This window comes from Meriones unguiculatus, chromosome 10 (assembly GCF_030254825.1).
Source record: "Meriones unguiculatus strain TT.TT164.6M chromosome 10, Bangor_MerUng_6.1, whole genome shotgun sequence".
In the NCBI taxonomy this organism is placed as follows: Eukaryota; Metazoa; Chordata; class Mammalia; order Rodentia; family Muridae; genus Meriones; species Meriones unguiculatus.
The window spans coordinates 21,078,648-21,098,523 of record NC_083358.1 but is presented as its reverse complement, the minus strand read 5'-3'; the positions used below and the strand labels follow the sequence as shown (position 1 = coordinate 21,098,523).

Below are 19,876 nucleotides of genomic sequence, written 5' to 3'. Positions count from 1 at the left end.
ACCCAGTTTCCTTTGGAAGAGCAGACAGTGCTCTTAACCACTGAGCCATCTCTCCAGCCCCAGTAGCTTAACTTCTAATAATAAGTGCTTTGCATTCTTGAGCATGGAGATATAGAAAAGTATTTTCAGGGTCTATCCAAAGATTACCTATATGGAAATAATGTTACTTTGGAGTATTACCATGAAGTTCCAGCTGCTGGGATGGGGCAGCAGGTAGAGGTGCTTGTCCTCAGGCTTGAGCCTGAGTTGGATTCCTGGATCCCACAAGGTGTCGGGAGAGAACTGAGGCTGAGAATTGTTCTCTGACATCTACATACAACCTTGTGCCAGTGCACATGTGACCCTGTAGTCATACAAAATAAACCTTTTAGCAAAGAAAATTACTAAGGTGTCTATGTTTGTTGACACTGACGTGAGCAATCTTACCCTGTGTAGCAGCGATGATGAAGACGAAGCCCTGTACCAGAAGGTGTCTTCAGAGCAGAGCCAGATGGAGCATCTTGGGGACTTGCTGTCCCACTGCCAGGAGTGTGGTTTGGCAGGAGACTTCTTCATCTTTTGTTTGAAGGTAGGAGCCCACACAGTCACATCACTTCATTCTGGGGCCAGCTCCAGGAGAGCCTCTGTCCTTTTTTTTAAGGCATTCATAATTTTAGGCCCTAAAATTTAGCTTCCAGTTAGGACAAATGAACACAAGACAAAGAGTAATTTAGTTCCTCGTAGGCTTTGGAGTGGGCAAGAGGACTGTCGGTGGTACCAGTGTGCTGTGACTGCTTTCAGGGTAGTCTGCACTGAGATGTTCGCTGTGAACAAAGCAGCCTTGTTGATCTCTGAAAGAGTTAATCTGCTCCGTGTTGACAGTAAGAACTCTTTTGAAGTTAATAGCAGGCTTCGCAGCCGCAGAGTAATCCCTTATCCTTTCTGACTGTGTGCTGGCAGGTATTTGGAAGGAGACTTAGCCATTCTGCCTCCCTCATTTCACTGTAACCACTTGAAATCTTTTCCGGTTTCTTGCTGAGTGCCCATTGCTGTGTCACCTTTGGCCTTAATCTCCAGTAGTAACTTGTACCCAAAAAACATGAGCTCTGCCTGCTGTCTGCTGGTGACCTCCAGCTTTGCCATTTGCACTTTCTCAAGGCTGCTGTTCCTAGAACTTGAAGAAGGAGGAGTTTCTTTTTGAAGCTTTCTCATCTCCGTGTTCACTTCCGTCTCGGCCACATGCTCTGATATTCTAAGGATATGGGCAATTATTTGGCTGCTTTGGTATTAGCTGAGTTTTGGTTAAGAGCACTGGCTGCTTTTGCAGAAGACCTGGGTTCAGTTCCCAGTACTCACATGGTGGCCTACAACCTTCTGTAACTAGTTCCAGGGGATCCAGGGCCTTCTTCTGACCTATAGGGCACCACACACACATACAAAGTGTACATATGTACATGTAGGCAAAACACTCACACACATAAAATAAAAATTAATCTTTAAAAAAAAAAAAAGAATCAAAAAAGGTCCAAATCAGCCTGTAATAGCCGTACTCAGAAAGCAGAGGTAGAGGATTTTTGACTCTCAGGCCAGCACAGGTTATATAATGAGATTGCCTCCAAAACAAAACAGAATGCTACCACCACCATCCAATCAAAGGGATTTATTCTAAACCCCGATTTGTTTTGTTTGTTTGTGTGTTTTTTGAAGGGTCTCATGCAGCCTAGGTAGCCATTGATGACCTTGAACTTCTGATCTTCCTGCCTCTACCTGTGAGTGTAGGATTACAGGTATGTGTTGTACAGATCTAGGGATGGAACCTGGGGATACATGCAGTAGGCAAGTCCTCTACCAGCTAAGCTTTATCCAGCCAACCCAGGCCTCTGAATCCGTGAGTCATGACTCCAGAGGGGGTCACAGAGTGAATGTAGGGGTCAACACTAAAATGTTTCTGAACTCAAAATATCAAAAACTTAATTCAAAATCAGATGGGGAGTGAGCTCAGGGTGTTTCTGACAGCTGTTGTACCCACAGCATCACTGGGGCCCTGATTCTGAACACACACATAATAATTTTCCAACCATCATTCCTCAGCAGGTAAATAATAAATTAGTGTATCTTAATTTTATTGTGTTAGAATTTTTCATTTAAAAAATTGTTGGTTGGGGTGCTGGAGAGAGGCTCAGAGGTTAAGAGCGCTTGCTGGTCCTCCAGAGGACTTGAGTCTGGTTCTCAGTACCCATGTCAGGCCCTCCAACTTCTTGAGCACCACAGGACCCTCTTCTGGCTACCTCGAGTTGTTTCTGCACTCACATGAACGTACCCACACACAGACACATGCATACTAATGAATATTTTAAAATTGCTGACTGGGCTGCTGAACTTGATCTTTCAAAAAAGAATACACACACAAAACAAACCATTAAATGATTTTTGGCCTTGGTCAGAATTTCAAATAAGTTTTGAAATACCCCTCAACTGATTTCACCAATTTTGCATTATATATTTAAGGGATATTGAGTTCTCCATACTGATGATTATAAATCAAAATGTCGCTCAGCTCTGAAGATGCTGTGCATTCAGCAGTATCAAATATTCAAGGTTGACTTTTTCATGTAAAATCAATCAAGCATACCCACCTCATTAGTATGCAAATTAGTTTATTTTTAATAAATGGTTAAAACATATGTATGCCAAAGAATTGTTTTAATGTAAATTTCTTTATAATGTATTACCACTATATGCTTGGCTAGTATACCTGTTTTATAAATGTCCATACATGGAGTTGTATTAAAATTTTTGAGGGAAAAGAGATTGTGAATTGCAATGTTTAGGAAGCCATGCATGAAACCAGGGAAACTTCATCTTGGCAAAATTGACATTCGGTCTAGATAAGTGTGTTCGGTCTAGGTAAGTGTGATTGTCTTGTTCTTTGTAGGATATTTAGCGGCGTCTGTGACCTCTACCCACTAAATGCCTATATTAACCCCCCAATTATGACAACCAAAAATGTCCCCTGGGGAGGAAAATTACCCAGGCACAGTTGAACACCATCACTCTCAGCTGTCAGCTACATCAGCAAAGCACTAATTGTTAGGGAACTTAAGGCTTTCCCTTTCCATGGCAGTTCACAGTAGAGAAGGGTGCCTGAAAGCTTACCAAACCCACAGCAAGGAAATCTCCAGTAACAGGTTTAGTTCTGACTTGTCTTACAGGAAGGGCATCTAATGGTCTCTAAAAGGACTTTGGCTAAGTTATATCATCTGAAGGTTCAGCTCAGGGAAGGCTAGGAATAGAACTGTGAAAATATAAAAAGTTTGTCAAACAAGTCTCTTTTATTATACTTATTTGTGTGTGTTTGTGTATATATGGGAGTGAGGGCATGTATGTGCCACTGTGCATGTGTGGAGGTCAGAGGACAGCTTCCCTGAGTTGGTTTTCTCCCTCAAACTAGTGCTGTGTGTGTGTGTGCACATGTGTATAAGTTCATATATATGGTATTACTATATGCATATTATTCTATAGCATATGTTTTTCTTTTCTTTCAGTACTAGGAGTTGAACTCAGGGCTAATATATACTAGACAAGAACTATCACAAAGCTATACCCCTGGCTCATTTTACTTTCTAATTTTGAGGCAGGTCTCATTGAGTCATCCAGGATGGTCCTGTACTCTCTCTGTAGCCTCAGTGGACCTCAAACCTGTAATCCTCTTTCCTTACCCTTCCGAGTAGCTGGGATTTCAGGAGTATGCAAGAATCACCGATTACTTCCGCCATGTGATTGCCAAGTCCTTAGTGCCGCTGGCTTTTTCTTCACTCTCTCTTTCTTCCTATGCTTCTAGGAGCTGTCTCAACTGGTGGTGGAAAATGAAGCAGAGTTCAAACCCAAACCCTCCTGTTATGCGAGCCTCCTGGAATTAGAGCAGCACCAGGCTCTGCTTATAGAAGACCAAGAGCAGAAGCTGCTGGTCCTGCAGTTGCTGGCTGTTCTGTGTGAGAGAATGTCTGAGCAGATATTTACACACATCACTCAGGTTAGTAGCTGTCATGTTCTGAATCCAGCCTGCAGCTACTTCAGTTTCTTTATTTTATTTTATTTTCAAACAATAAATGTTGCTTAGCTGGGCATGGTGGTGCACACTTTTAATCCCAGTGCTTGAAGGCAGAGGCAGGCAAATCTCAAGGCCGCCTTCTCTACAGAGTGAGTTCCAAGCCCGCTAGGGCTAGGTACTAAGGCCCTGCCTCAAAAACAGCTGTCTAGAGTGCAATTTGGTGGTACCGCTTCCACGTTTCTTGGAATTCTGGTTAAGCATGAAGCCTATTAATTAAGCTCACACCAGCTGAATCAATCTTTCATACTTTGAGTTGCTTACCAAGTTCCTGATGCGAGTCTCAGCTACATAAAACTTCGAGAACTGCTTTACATATTTGTTACACTGGAGTGATAGTCAACTTTGAGTGCAAGTAAAATCACCTAGCATCTAAAAAGTATGCTGCGCCTGGCTCCCTTTCAGAGGTGCTGATTTAGTATGCTCAAATGAAAGCCTGAAAATGTTTGTTTGTTTGTTTGTTTGTTTTAAAGTTCCACATAGGTCAAATGTTGTGAATGAAGGGCTGGAGTAATGGCTCAGAGGGTGAGAGCACTTGCTGTACAAACATGAGAACCTGTGTTTGCATAGTCAGTACCTATGTAAAAAGCTGGGTGTGACCACACATGACTGTAACCCCAGCTCTTGTGCAGGGCAGAGACAAAGGGTTGTTGGGGCTTTTTGACCACAGCATAGGTTAAGGCGCAGTGAGAGATTCTGTGAAATGAACAGGATAGAGGACCTGACACCCTCTTCTGGCCCCTGCACACACACACTCGCTGAGAAGAATTAGAATTCAAATTTGAAAAAAAAACTGTTAGGCCTTTTGTGGTGGCATATATACCTTTAGTCCCAGCACTCAGGAGGCAGGCAGGAGGATCTCTGAGTTCAAGACCAGCCTGGTCTACAGAGCAAGTTTCAGGACAGCCAGGGCTACACCGAGAAACGCTGTCTTAAAAAACAAACCAACTAAACAAACCAAAAAACGTGTTAATAAGACCATTTAAAATTTCATGCATCTTCCAATTCACAGTTTATCTCCACAGCATCCTGAACAGTTTTAAGACATTCTAAAAACAATGCCTTTGGCCTAGAGTTGCTGTGTGGGTCAGCCCCTGAATTTCATTGATTGAGACATCATTTTTACTACCTTTTAAAAAGTAGGAGATAAAAGTAACAGCGTGGAAGCAATGAGGGACCATATTTCACCACTTAACCAGAATTAGTTGTGCCTGGCTGGTGAACAGTCATTTGTAAGGTGGTTTGATTGTCACACTTAAATCTGATCCTCCCTGTCTTTGTGTGGTTGTCATTGTCATCTGCCGTCCGTGTTGCTAAGCAGCATGTCACTAAGAGCTCCCGCTGAGAATGCTAGCTGCTGCCTGTCAGCTCTCACTTAGCTTGCCTGTTTAACGGGAATTATGTCCCCGATTTCTGTGTGAGCCCCTCACTCCTTCAGTTCACTGACCCCATGTTGCTTGGCAGGGTGATTTGTTTCTGTGTGGTTCCTGGAGACTTCCTCATCCAGGCCTGTCTCTGTGTCTGGGTGCTGGGTGGAAGGGGGGAAGTGTTCTAAAAACTGATAGGGCTTTCGCCTCTGCACTTACCTCCTTCGTCCTAATTAAGGAACAGTGGTGTTAGGCTGGTACAAAAGATGAGCTGACCCATTGTATCACCCTTTCCACAGGTTATTTCAAATGTTCCAGAACAAAAGAACCACCAGGAAGTACCAAATTGTGCTTTGTAATCTCACTGCTAGTGACAAAATTGACATATTATTTTGAAGCACATGAGCACACTCACATGCGCGTGCACACACAAAGAAAATAAGTTATATGTCATTTGGAATCATATTGTTAGGTATTATATTATTAGGTAAAGATTTTTAGTATAAGAAGAAGGTATAAAAACCAAAGAACTAGCATAAAATCCCTATACTCTTGAGTTTCAGTTGGAAATAATTAGTGTGAATGCATAGTTAATGTTTTCTCTAAAAACAACAGGTATTTCCTTGTGTGGTACCCTGCTGGGGCCAGGAACAATGGCAGTCAGCAGCAGTAAGTGCCCTGGTTCCACAGTGGAGTCTATGAAACCATTTCTACTCAAAGCACCCAGCACTGTCTGGGATAAAGGTTGATTTGAGGTCTAGGGTAAAGAGTGTACATTATGAGCTTCAAGGCAGCTTGATGTGCCCAGGCACAAGGAAGCTGTCTGAATTTAATGGGGTCACGGCAGTAGCAGTCAGGGGCCGCCTTGAAGGGATGCTTGCTGCAGCACACAGCACAACTGCAGCATTCAGAGGAATAGTGGCTACGGTAGACGCATCAAAGATGGAAAATGATTTTAAAACCTCATGGGAGTCTTTGGAGATTGTCAGGGCATCTGGTCGTTATTTTGTAAATTGATAATCAAAGGGAATGAAGAAAGCATTTATCTTGCCTTTCCTTAGTAATTAGATCCCAGTTTAATCAGATAAGCAACGGAGGGGCATTTTTCTCCATAGGAGAACCACAGGGCAACGTAGATTAGTTGGTAGATGCCTTGCCCTTTGGGACGGTCCCAGAGAAAACCATTTAAAAGGAACTAGAAAACTACTTTTGCAAATCTCTAATGAAATCATGGATTTAGGTATTACCTAATTTAGGTAATACCATTGCCTGCCAAAATGGTTAGAACGGCTGTGGATGGAACACTCTATGTGCCCAGTGAAGCAGACTGCCTCCTCCATATTATAAAAATTTTCAAGTTTGAAAGAATTTTTAGTAATCATTCTATTTGGTTTTGGTTTGGTTTTTGAGACAGGGTCTCACTGTGTAGCCCTGGCTGACCTGGAACTTGGCTATGTAGATCAGGCTGGCCTAGAACTCAGAAATCCTTCTGCCTCTGTCTCCACATTGCTGGGACTACATTTGTGTACCAGTATACCTGGCTTTTTCTTGTGTGTGTGTGTGTGTGTGTGTGTGTGTGTGTGTGTGTAATATGTGTTAATCTAGCGTATTAATGAGGAATATTTATTTATTGAAAGAAACTTTGTAGTGAATACCCTGTACCCACTTCCTGTGTAAATATTGCCATTAGAATTTTATTCTACTTCATCGTATCTTCATTTAAGATTTCCTTCCTCTGCATCTTACTTTTCAGTACATTTCAGGGTTAATGCAGACAGCAGTGCACACTGTGTTAAATATTTTGTCATGGACAGATTGGTCTCCTGTCACCATCAATGGACAAGCAGGTCATTGTGACCTCACATGAGCTGAGTAGGAAGTATAGAGCAGTTGGGAAGGGTTCAGACCTCAGCATAGAACCTTGAACCTGAATTAATGAAGGAAATGCAGATGCTGGAGTGCTATGCAAAGCAAAGCCCTGAGGAAACAATCAGCCAGATCCAGAAAGTGAAAACCTACAGAGCACGTGTTTCTGTTTCTTCATCAAGTAAATAGCATTTAAAAAGAAAAGAAAAGAAAAGAACCAAGCTGGGCATGGTAGTTCATGCCTTTAATTCCAGCAATAGGGAGGCAGAGAGAGATAGGCAGATCTCTGTGAGTTCATGGCCTACACAGTGAGTTCCAGGACAGCCAGAGCTACATAGTGAGACTCTGTCTCAAAAAACAAAACAAAACAAATCAAAACCCTAAATAAATAAATGAGGGAACCAGTGCTAGATTCAGGTAAACAACTGGGGGACTGAAGAGATGGCTCAGTCAGTAAAGTGCTTACCATGCAAGCATAAAAACCTGAGTTTGAATCCCCAACACCCATGTAGGAAGCTGGGCTTGTTAGTGTACATCTGTAAACCCAACGCTTACAGGGTTAGGGGAAGGTGGTGGAGACTAGCAGATCTGGCTCTAACTAGCCAGCCAGTCCACCAATTGGTGAGCATTGTGTTCAGTGAGATATCCTACCTTATAAAATAAAGTTGAAGGCAACAGAGGAAAGTACCCAAGTCCCTCTCTACCCTTAACCTGTGCACAGACAAGCACACACACACATAAATTTTAAAAATTATCGGCAACTATGGCAGGGCATGGTGGCATACACCTTTAATGCCAACATTCAGGAGGTAGGGGCAAGGGTATCTCTGAGTCTGAGGCCATCCTGGTGTACACAGAGAGTTCAGAGAGTTGCAAGCCATCCAGGATTGCATTGTGAGACCCGGTTTCAAAAAGAAAGGAATTACATGAGATGTTTTTGTAACAGTTGTGCCCAGGCATTAGGCAATATGAAAGAACTCTTTCTTCCTTTCCTTTCTTTCCTTCTTTCCTTCCTTCCTTCCTTCCTTCCTTCCTTCCTTCCTTCCTTCCTTCCTTCCTTCCTTCCCTTCTTCTTCTTCTTCTTCTTCTTCTTCTTCTTCTTCTTCTTCTTCTTCTTCTTCTTTTTCTTCTTCTTCTTTTTTTTTTTTTAAGTTTTTTGAGACAGGGTTTCTCTCTGTAACCCTGGTTGTTCTGGAACTCACTGTGTAGACCAGGCTGGCCTCAAATTCAGAGATCCACCTGCTTCTGCCTCCTGAGTGCTGGATTAAAGGTGTGCACCACCAGCACCACTGTGGGTTTTCACATATATGTGTGTGTATACTAATTAAACATGCAAAATAATTTTAACGAATTCTTATTGGGTATTAATAATAGCATGGTAGTAATGTCAAAACCAAATCTCCTTACCTGATATAAATACACATTGAAGTATTTATAAATAAATGAGTTAGTACTTAGTAGAGTGTGTTGGAATGGTACATTGTCTGTGCTATGATCTGTAGAGAAATGAGGCATGCAGTCCCATCTGTCTACTGATGGGATCCTCCCCCAACTCTCAGGTTCTTTCATTCCATGATCATATATTGGGCTCTGTGCCATCTTCTCTTCTAGGTACTAAGGATATAGAGCTAAACAAAATAGACACGAACCTGCATTCGTGGAGCTGACATTCACACAAAGGAAATAATAAATTAGAACACTAAGATGGGCCTGGAGGGATGGCTCAGCAGTTGAGAGCACTAGCTGCTCTTACAAAGGACCCGGGTTCAATTCCCAGTACTTACATAGCAGCTCACAACTGTCTGTAACTCCAGTTCCAGGAGATCTGACACCCTCACACAGACACACATTTGGGCAAAACACCAATACACATGAAATAAAAACAAATAAATCATTTTTATTTTGTTTTGTTTTTTTGAGAACGGGTTTCTCTGTAGCCCTGGCTGTCCCAGAACTCACTATGTAGACTAGGATGGTCTTGAACTCAAGAGGTCCACCTGTCTCTGCCTCTTGAGGGTGCCACCTCTGTCCAGCTTTAAAAAACATTTTTTTTTTTTAAAGAAAGCAAAGAATGTCATATGGCAATCATTTTATTATGAAGTGTCAGGTAGTGATCATTTCTGGAGAAAAATGGAACAAGGGACAAGGGAAAGGGATGGTAAGTAGATGACCATGGAGAGCCACATTCTGTAAAATGTATTCTGTTGTACACGTGTGTAGTGGGGGAGGTATCATGTGGAGGCACAGGGTGGCTTTGTGGAGTTCTCTCCTCTTGGGCTTCAGTGAGCCGACTCAGTTGACTGGCTTGCACGGCAAGTACTTCCACCTGCTGGATCACCTTGCCAGCCTGGAGGTTTATTCTTACCAAGGGCTGAGCTCAGGGGTCTTTGGCTGGGGGTGGGAGTAGCACCCTGAAGAGCAGGGGACTCACACTGCATTGAGGTGTCCTGTCCCACCTGTCCCCACCTGATTCTGCTTCTACTGAGTCAGCTGTTCACAATTACTTCACTCTTTAATAATAACATTAAGTATTTGCTGTTTACCAGGCTCTGTTCTGAACACATGACAGGTATTAACTCATTTAATCCTCTTAATGACCCTGCGGAGATGTGTAACTTGCTGACAAAGTGCTGACATCGTGGAAGGGGCTGGAGGCTGACTTGATCGTGTGGATATTAGCAGCCTCCTGAGAGGTGTTGAACTCAAGGAACTCTAACTTGGGTGGTAGTAAATTGAAAAACTTTCCTGAGCTCTAAGAGGTCAGTCCCTACAGACCTCTTGGGTTGCCAGCCCCATCAGAATCACAAGAAATAAGCTGCTGTCTTGGAGCTGCAGGAAGGAAGCTGGCTGGACACTGAAGTAATTGGAGCATGTGGGAGGAGGATCCACAAGTTCAAACTCATCCTTGGCTACATAGTGACCGGGAGCAAGCCTAGGCTACATCTACAACAGACCCTGTTTCAGTGTCCTTTCCACAGACAAAAAGGAAGTTTGGGAGAAAGGATACTCTTGTTGATGGTATACATTAATAACTGGCCATTACTTCATAGTTAAGAGCTCCCAGGTTTTAAATAATTTTTTTTCTTTGAAAAATTTAAACATTTATGCAATGTATTTTGGTCATACCCATCCACTACTTTCTCCAACTCCCCCAGTGACCCCGGACCTTTGTTTCTCTCGATTTCATGTTCTCTTGATTCTCAGTTGTTTGTTTTGTTTACATGCATACAAACTGCTTCTTCCCTAAGAATAAGATCATATTATTTGTTTTCCAGTCTTTTTATTTTATTGGGTTTCTTTGAGACAGGCTTTCTCTGTGTAGCTCTGGCTGTCCTGGAACTTGCTCTGTAGACCAGGTTAGTCTTGAACTCAGAGATGCACCTGCCTTTACCTCAAGACTGCTGGGATGCCTGGCTTCCAGCCTTTTCAAAACTGTACCTAATGAATGGGTCAGGTGAGATGGCTCAGTGTGTGAAGGTGCTTGCCCCCAAGTCTCACCACTGAGTTTAATCCCTGCATCCCATTTGATAGAAGAGAACAGACTCCTACAAATTGTTCTGACCTCCACACTTGTGTGGTATGGGCAGTCATGCACACACACAGGAATAAACAAATGTAATGTTTTTAACAATAAAAAATATACTAGAAAGGTGCTTAGGAAAAGATAGTTCTCACAATTAAACAATTCTTCTTCTAATGTGAGAAGCTAAATAAAAACAAGGCACACTTTAAAAACTTCAGCGGCACAACTAGGTGTCCCAAAATGGTGTATAAATCAGGACAGTGTCAGGGTTAGAGAGGGAGATGGACATTGCCGGCACTGTTTCCATGCAAGGCACATTTAAATAACCTTTGCAGTTTCCTGCCTGGCCCCAGAAGACAAGTGTTAACAGGCCATTCTCCCGGCTGCAGGCTTGCAGTAAGGGTTCCAGCACAGCACGTGATTTGTCCAGAGACTTAAACATGCAGCCTTGCATAGTGCTTAGAGGCTTATTACGACCCAGCTCAACTTTCCCAGTTTCAAAATGATATCTCCCCTTTGAGCCGTTAATCCTGAATATACACGTGTACGTGTGTACGTGCGGGAATGTGTGTCTGCTGTTGTTTGTTCAAAGGAGTTTGTACTTAACGTAATTATACGAGGCTCAGTTCAAATGATGCTGACCAAATTAATTCCATTGAAAGTTACTCATAGTCTACGCTATATACAATCCTATGTATGAACTACCTTAAGTCTTTAGAAATATTGACACTTAGAATATGACTCTGGGGTATTTGTAGATTGAGGACACTGGCTTATGAATAAGATTGGGCATCTTCTCCCCTATTCATTGCTTACTAGAATTAGACTGTCAGATGTGGAACTGAGAAATCTCCAAGAAGGAAGCCTTCTTGAGATGACACTTTAGATGATCAGAAATTAATGTTTATTTTTATGTATGTATGATAGTGTGTTTGTGTGGTGCGTGTGTGCGTGCGTGCGTGCATGCATACATGCAGGTCAGAGGATGACCTTGGGCTTTGATTCTCTTTCCCCTGACAACTTGATTTTGAAGTAAGATCTCTTGTCATTTGCCACAATACTATGTCCTCCAGGCAAGCTGACCTGCCAGATTCCTTTCAGATGGGCCTCTCTTACTTCATGATACTCGTCCAGTCTCTGCCTGCCATGTCACTAGGAGTGCCAGGTTACAGGCACACGCTACCATTTCCAGCAATGGGGTCTGCGGATCTGAACCCAGTCGCTAGGCTTGCATGGCAAGTACTTTCACTCGTCTGTCCACCTCCCTGGCCCTGAGTTTAGTTTTTAGAGTAGTTTTAGGTTCATGACAAAGTAGAGCAGATACAGAGGTTTCTCATGTATTTTCTGCTCCCGTGTTTCCTAGCCTCCCCATTGTTACCAAAGAGCAATACCTTTGTTAGAAGTGTGTGTACTCGCGCATGTGTGTGATGGGAAACCTTCTACCTGCTAGGCAAACAGTCTACCCCTGAGCTACATTCCTGGACCCCTTTGTTGTAACTGATGAATCTACACAAACACATCATTGTCACTCAGTCTGTAGCTTGCATTAGAGTTCACTCTGGAGGTTGTACAGTTTAATAGGTTACATGTGTCTAGCATCCTAGTATCCTAAGACTAGATTCACTGTCATCTGTCCCCTGTTCTGTCTAGTCATCCCTCTCACTTGTATCCTTTCAGCTGGGCCTCTTTCACTTTGTAGTGTTTCTCCACACTAATATTCCTCCATGTCTTTTCATGGCTTAATAGCTCACTTCTAGTGCTAAATGATCTTTCATTGTCTTGACAAATCTGTTTATGCATCCACTCACCTTATGAAGCATATCTTGGTCATCTCCAAGCTTTGAGGATCATGACTAGAGCTGCTATAAACAACCACCTGCAGGTTTTTCAGTCAGCATATACGTTTCTATCTCCTTTGGGTAAATATCAAATGAAACGGCTGGCTGGGGCAAAAGAGAATTCTTTTCTTTATAAGAGATGGGTTCTTGGGACTGCGTTTAAAGCTCAGTGGTAGAGCCCTTTCTAGCAAGTGCAAGGCTATGGGCTTGTTTGCCAGTACTGTATTAAAAAAAAGAAAGCGGGGATGGGCAGGGAGGGAAGGAGGAAGAAAGCAAGATAGGAAGAAAGAAACCCAGGAGTGACAGAAACCTGGAATTCCAGCACTTAGGAGGTAGAGGAAGCAGGACCATCAGTTATTTGTGGACATGCTCAGCTAGGTATTCAATTGGAGGCCAGCCTGGGCTACGTGAGACTTCCATCCCAAAAGACATGCCGGCATCACATTAACTTGGCATGGTGACACATACCTATAATCCCAACACTTGGGAACTGAAATTAGGAAAAGCAGAAATCCAAGACCATCCTTAACCACAGCAAGTTCAAGGCCATCCTGGGCTATAAGACCCCATTTAAACAAACAAACAAACAAACAAACAAACAAACAGAAAAAGATCTGATACTATGCGTGTGAAATACTTAGAAGCTTCTGCCTTGCTAAACTCCCAAAGGGGATGGTTGAAGTAGATTGCTTAGAAAGAGCTATACCCTGATGCTGTCCATCTTGTCATTTGGCTGTCACTGCATCTTTTAAAGCATTCTAACTAAACTGGCAAATGTAAAACAGAAACGTACCAAAAACAAAAGCAGGAAAACACAGATCACTACTCCTGGCACATAAAAGCAACTATTATGCTTTCATGATGACGATGATGAAACAGACCTAAGATGCATGGACTGTACAGTTGTTTCTTGCATCTTCACTGGTTCTAATTTTCTTCTCGGTAGGTAGTGGACTTTGTAGCAGCAACACTGCAGAGAGCATGTGCAAGCCTGGCTCGTGATGCAGAGAGCACTGTGGGATCCCAAACACTGAGCCTGTCCATGGGGCTGGTGGCTGTCATGCTGGGAGGAGCCGTTCAGGTGAGTGTTGCATGAGTGGAGGGGAACAGGGCCTGCCGCCTTTCTTCTGTAAGTTCATGGAAAACAAGAATGGACGTTGGACCCAGGAGAGCTGGGATGGCCAGGTTGGGTTGTCAATGAAAATCATCTCTAACACAGACAACAAGCATGCCACCTCACACTGACCTGAACAGATGCCACCGTCAAAGGGCGGGCTCTCTCCTACTTAGAACATGCTTGTTTTGGAAACATTGAACAAAGTGTTTTGTGCTTGAGGCAGACACTCTGGCTCTCACTCTTCAAAGAGTTGGTGGGAAATCCTTGGCAACCTCCTGGCTGCTCAGATGGCATCAGTTTTGCAAAGCTCCACTTTAACTCAGGATCCATTGTTTAGCCCTTAGCGTGCTGTACACTGAAGTCTCTCTCTCCCTCCCCCTCTCCCTCTTTCCCTTTCTCTCTGTTTTGTATGTTTGTTTGTTTTGTTGTTGTTGTTTGAGACAGGGTTTTTCTGTGTAGCCTTGGCTGTCCTGGACTCCCTTTGTAGACCAGGCTGGCCTCGAACTCATAGAGATCCTCCTGCCTCTGCCTTACTGAGGGCTGGGATTACAGGTGTGCACCACGACTGGTTGCCAGTCTCTTTTAAATTTTAAGAGTTTTGTTTAGCTGGGCATGGCGGTGTACACTTTTTAATCCCAGCACTCTTGAGAGGCAGAGGCAGAGGCAGGTGGATAGCTGTAAATTCGAGGCCAGCCTGGTCTACAAAGTGAGTCCAGGACAGCTATGGCTACACAGAGCTATCAGGGCTACCCAGAGATACCCTGTCTCGAAAAACAAAAAATGAAACAAAACTAACAAATGTTTTTGTTTGAGGCAGAATATCTTGTAGCCCAAGCTGGCCTTGAACTCAACATAACATTGTAGCTATTCCTTCCTGCCTCCCAAGAGCTAGGATTACAAGTGTGTTACCACTGCAGCCAGCTTAATTTATGTGGTTCCTACATGGTTAGTTTGTAGTTTTTGAGATCTTTTTCTGTTCTTAAATTCTGTGTATGCGTGTGCCTGTGTGTACATGAGTGCAGATGGCTGCTGAGGCTAGAAGAGAATGCTGTATCACCTGGGGCTGGGTTCACAGACGCCTGAGCTGTCCAGTGTGGGTACTGGGCGCCAAACACCGGCCCCTGCAGGAGCCATCCGCTGAGCCAACTCTCCGGCTCTAATTTCTAGCTTTTTTAATGTTTCACACATGCCAAGCTCTGAGCTAAAGATCTGGGAGTATAGCAGGGAACAAGACAGACATGGCTTATATCTCATACCTTAGCCCAGGAAGGGAGGCACATACAGAATGACCATTTAAAAACTGTGATTAGAATTAAATGTAATATCCCAAAGAAGAGTGAAGGGAACCAAGGGAATGTAACATATAAGCTAGGCTGAGAGGTCTTCAGTGAGCAAATGTAATTTAGGACTTGAAGAGGAGTAGGTGTTTGAGCGTGTAGAACAGGTAGAAGAAATTCTTTCAATTAGAGGAACCCGAGACAAAGCCTCGGCCCTGGAGAAGACCTTGGTTTCCTTCAGACACTGATGGAAGGCCAGTGAGCTGAGGTGTAGAGCCCCAGGCACAGCGCTGGCAAAGGAAAAGGATAGGCAGGGCTAGATCATGCTTGTGAGGGTGACTGGTTAATTGGGTGACGCATAAAGTTAGGAGACTGCGAGGAAGTAGGGGAGTGTCAGGGCAGCTATTGTGGAAGCAGGCTCAGTACCCACGAGGAAGGAGCCCTGGGGGATGCCTTTTGAGTGCGAGCATTCAGATCTGATTTGATTCTTGCGATATTAAAATCTGCCTCTGTCTACACTTATGTTTTCCCTCTGTGGTTCTGGAGATCAAACCCGGGGTCTTTCACTTAGCCCTGTGTTTCATCTCCAGCGTTCTAACTAGCATGCCCAACCAATGGCCCACAGCCAGCAGCTGGTGCCCCAGACTACAGCGTGATGTCTCAGTGTCCAGAGGTGGGACACTCCTGCCTGTTCTTCAGGGAAAAGGATTTTATCTGGGTTGTTGTCAGTGTAGATCCCCTTTCTCACTGGATTTACTTAGCATTCTTAATTTTATATTTCATATGTCGTCTGAAAAAATAATTTTTTGGCTCAGGTTCCAGAGTCATATTAGATGTGATAAGGAAGGGTTCACAGATGGAATAGCTTAAGTTGGATTGTTAGTGGATTTAATTAGCTTAGTTGAGTTTTGTTTTTCTGATTGAATATTAATTTGTATAGTCTCTATAAATTGAAAACATAGATTATATTTGTGTGTGTGTTGTATTTTCCTATTTAGAATTCATTTCAGACAATAGAACAAATGGAAAGTAAATCACAGAAATCTCCCACCTTCCTTTCTAGAGGCCTGTTGTTGGAGGCCACTGCCTCACCAGCCACGCCTCAATTGCTGTACCTGTCCAGCCCTGGCCTGCCCCTGCTCTCCCGTGAGCTATCCTGACTCATTACTGCACCCTGGGCTCCCCTGGCTTTGTAGTTTAAGTGAACATACACACATCACCCCCATTACCTTTGCCCTCAATTTGCTATTTTTTGTTGTTGTTGTTTGTTTCCTGCTTGATTCATGCATTTATAAGGGCTACCCCATCCCTCTGTTTTTCTTTATGTAGCCCTTACTGTCCTGGAACTCACTTTCACGAATTCACAGATCCATCTGCCTCTGCCTCCAGAGTGCTGGGATTAAAGGTGTGTGCCACCACCGCTTGGCAAAGGCTTCTTTAAAAAAAATTTTTAGATTTACTTTCTTATATTTATGAATGTTTTGCCTCCATACATTTATGTATGTTACATGTGTGCCTGGTACTCAAGGAGGTCAGAAGAGGGTTGTAGGATCTCCTGGAACTAGAGTTTGGATGGTTCTGAGCCACCATATGGGTGCTGGGATTGAATCCAGGTCTTCTGAAAGAGTAGCCAGTACTTCCAACCGCTGAACTCTCTTTCCAGCCCTTTGACTCTGGAACCTGAGCCAAAAAAATTATTTTTTCAGACATATGAAATTAAGAATGCTAAGTAAATCCAGTGAGAAATGGGATCGACACTGACAACAACCCAGAGAAAATCCTTTTTCCTGAAGAACAGGAAGGAGTGTCCCTGCCTGTTCTTAGTAAGGCTATGTTTTGTCTTGTAGTCACAGTAAAGTCACACTTGAGGACTGTGGTTTGAGTTGACTACTGTCACTCTAAGTCTTTGCTTTGGAGCCTAGAACACCGTGCTCTATATATTCCCTGTGAGGAGTCATTGTTTTGGCTAATGAAACAGTATCTAACAGCATCGGGGCCTTTCTTCATTCCTTTCTAATTCATGTAATTAAGGTGATTATTAAAACATCGTGTCTGGGAAGAGGAGTTAATTTGGAGAAAGTGCAGGTTTAAGATTGCCAACAAGACGACTATAATTCCACACTCATTTTCTAAATTCCAGGCTTGGTCATCAGTTAAAGTATTACATTGAGGAGTCTTCCCTGTCCCTTAGGAAGTGGTTTCTGCTTGTCACTCCAGAGCCCTTAGGTCCACTATTGCCCTGGTTAGTGAAGCTGAGCAAACCATCTGGCCTTTTTTTAGGATAAACTGAAGGCATTTTTTTTTTTTTTTTATGGCAGCAATAGAATGTAATACTTAAAGACTGGACTCTTAATCCTTAAGCCCAGATCTCATAGTGAGGTTAATTACTGAGACGCCAAAGGTGTATCTTTCTCTCAAGGGATAGCCCTTTTAGCTTGCCCTTATACCATGCTGTTTAGGTCTTCTTGTTCCTTCTGTTCCCTTCCTTTCCTTCCTTTCCTTCCTCCCCCACCTCCCTTTTTTCCCTCCTGTTTTCCTTTCTTTGCTAAAGGCCATTGTTTAAACTCTTCAGGAAAAAAATTTTCCTGAGGACTGTAGAAATAGCTCAGAGATAAAGAGATCTTGTTGCTCTTGTAGGAGACCCAGACCTGGTTCCCTGCACCCACATGGTACCTCACAACCATCTAACTCCAGTTCCAGGAGACCTGATGTCTTATTCCCTCTTCTGGTCTCCTCAGGCACTGCTCTCATATGGTGTACAGACAAAACAGTCACACACATAAAATAGAATAAATAACTCTAAAAAAATTATAATAAGCATGTGTCTATATTTTAGGTGTAGTTGACTTACATATCAGAACCATAGCAAAACAGGGAGCAAACGAGGGGTCTGCCACAGAGTGGAGAAGCAAAGAGTGGGTACTCCTGCTGAGAGCCTGTTCATTCAGTAGGGAGAATTGACTGGTTCCACTTCGGCCCTTTCCTTTCTCCCCTTTTCTGGGTTGGACACTCTCTGAAGAACATCATTCATTCTTAATTGCTGTTGCCTCTCAAGCAGGCATTTCCTGCTTACTGCGCGTTGTTAACCAGCCTACTCTAGCAGCTAATAAACAGCATGGATGGATGGACAAATGGCAGGAAGAGAAAAGAAAGGAAACGAGTATTTCTTTTAACTAAGGAGGCAGGTTTATTTGTTAATATTTATCAAGGGGCTTAGGCTTTTAAAGGTTTAAAAACAGTGCCCTCTCCCTCAGTAAGCAAGCTTCAGAGCTCGTAAACCATGGGCGTGTTGGGAACATTAGTCATGTGTTGCTATAGGGAAGGGAGATACATGCTTAGTGTCTGTATATGGCAGTGATCAGTTTTACATGTTAGCTGTAATTATTTAGCAAATAGTCCTAGGCAGTGTGCTGAGTGCCCCTTAAACATGACATGATTATTGCCCTGTATATTCACTTATTAGCATTTTTCACATTAATTTCAACTTAATGTTTCTACATTTTAATTTTATAGTTGAAGTCAAGTGATTTTGCAGTCCTGAAGCAGCTGCTGCCTCTGTTGGAAAAGGTCTCTAACACATACCCTGACCCTGTCATCCAAGAACTTGCTGCCGATCTCCGAATTACCATCTCTACTCATGGAGCCTTCTCCACTGAGACTGTCAGCACAGCTGCTCAAAGTACCCTGAACAAAAAAGACCCGGACTGGAAAACAGAAGAAAGGCCACAAAGCAGTCATGACACATCCACAGAAGTAGCTCAGAGCCGCCCTGAACAAGAGCAGACCCCTGTCAGAACAGGCCCAGGTTTCAGGGAGCCCAGTACCTCCACAAGCCAGCTCCCTGGAAGTGTAACCACAGAACAGTTCCGGGAGGCTCTCTCAGCAGCCTGTGATCCCCAGGTTCCCACCCGGGCTGCTGCCCTGCGCACCCTGTCCCAGTGGGTGGAGCACAGAGAAGCCAGAGCCCTTGAGGAGCAAAAGAAGCTTCTCCAGGTGAGTAGAGGACACGTGACACAGTGCAGGTAGCAGCCCAGGGCGAGCCTTCCACTCAGGGTCTTTGTTGTTTTGAGACAGGATCTCACTGTGGAGTCCTGGCTGGCCTCAAACTCACTATTTTGAACAGGCTAACCTGGAACTAACTCACAGAGATCCACCTGCCTCTGTCTCCTGAGTGCTGGGATTAAAGGCATGTGCCATCAGCCCAACTCAGGTATTTTTTTAAACATTGACTATGTGTCAAACATTGTCTTGGATTATCGTCCAGGAACTTTAATTGTTGAGAAGCCAGATTAAGGTAGGAAGGGTGTAGAAGACCACATACGGCTGCTCAGTTGAACCTGAACAGAGTGTCAGAATTTTTGTACATGAGCAGTGTGGTGGGTAATCAGGAAGAAAAAAATTTGGGAGAGGCTGATTTTCATACAGCTTTAGCAAACCGGCCAAGTGTTAGCATGAGAAAGAAGGCAGCGGGCTAGCATGAGCAAACCCCAGATGGGAAGATGCCCGTCCTAGGTAAACCGCACTTCTGCTTGGGGCGCTCAGAGAGGAGCATCGGGTCTAATGGGGTCTCCTCCTCTCTTTGCCTCCACCACAGCAAAAAAAGCTGTCCTTGGTGTTCTAGACTGATGCAGCAGAGTGCACACTGCTTAGTAGGATCTTTCCCTCTTGTGGAAGTCCGTGGGACTTGAGTGTGGGCTGGAGGATGAACAAGGGGCCTGGACTACTGCCTGGCACCCAATTTCTGCTTCTTGGACAGCTCACTCAACTTTTCTGAGCCTGGGTAGTGATCATGGTGATCTAT

The 19,876-nt window shown here is 43.6% G+C and overlaps 1 protein-coding gene across 3 annotated transcripts in view; it reads left to right on the top strand.

Annotated features, from left to right (window-relative positions):
• Has3 (hyaluronan synthase 3) overlaps window positions 1-19,876 on the top strand; it is a 194,200-nt gene that overhangs the window by 34,369 nt on the left and 139,955 nt on the right. For 2 of the 3 annotated variants that reach the window (XM_060392023.1, XM_021632504.2), the window contains exons 10-13: window positions 436-568; window positions 3,821-4,012; window positions 13,628-13,762; window positions 18,589-19,068. In XM_060392023.1, the coding sequence (XP_060248006.1) occupies window positions 436-568; window positions 3,821-4,012; window positions 13,628-13,762; window positions 18,589-19,068 (940 nt within the window). The remainder of the gene's footprint in view (window positions 1-435; window positions 569-3,820; window positions 4,013-13,627; window positions 13,763-18,588; window positions 19,069-19,876) is intronic. The other variant, XM_060392025.1, reaches the window with a different exon arrangement.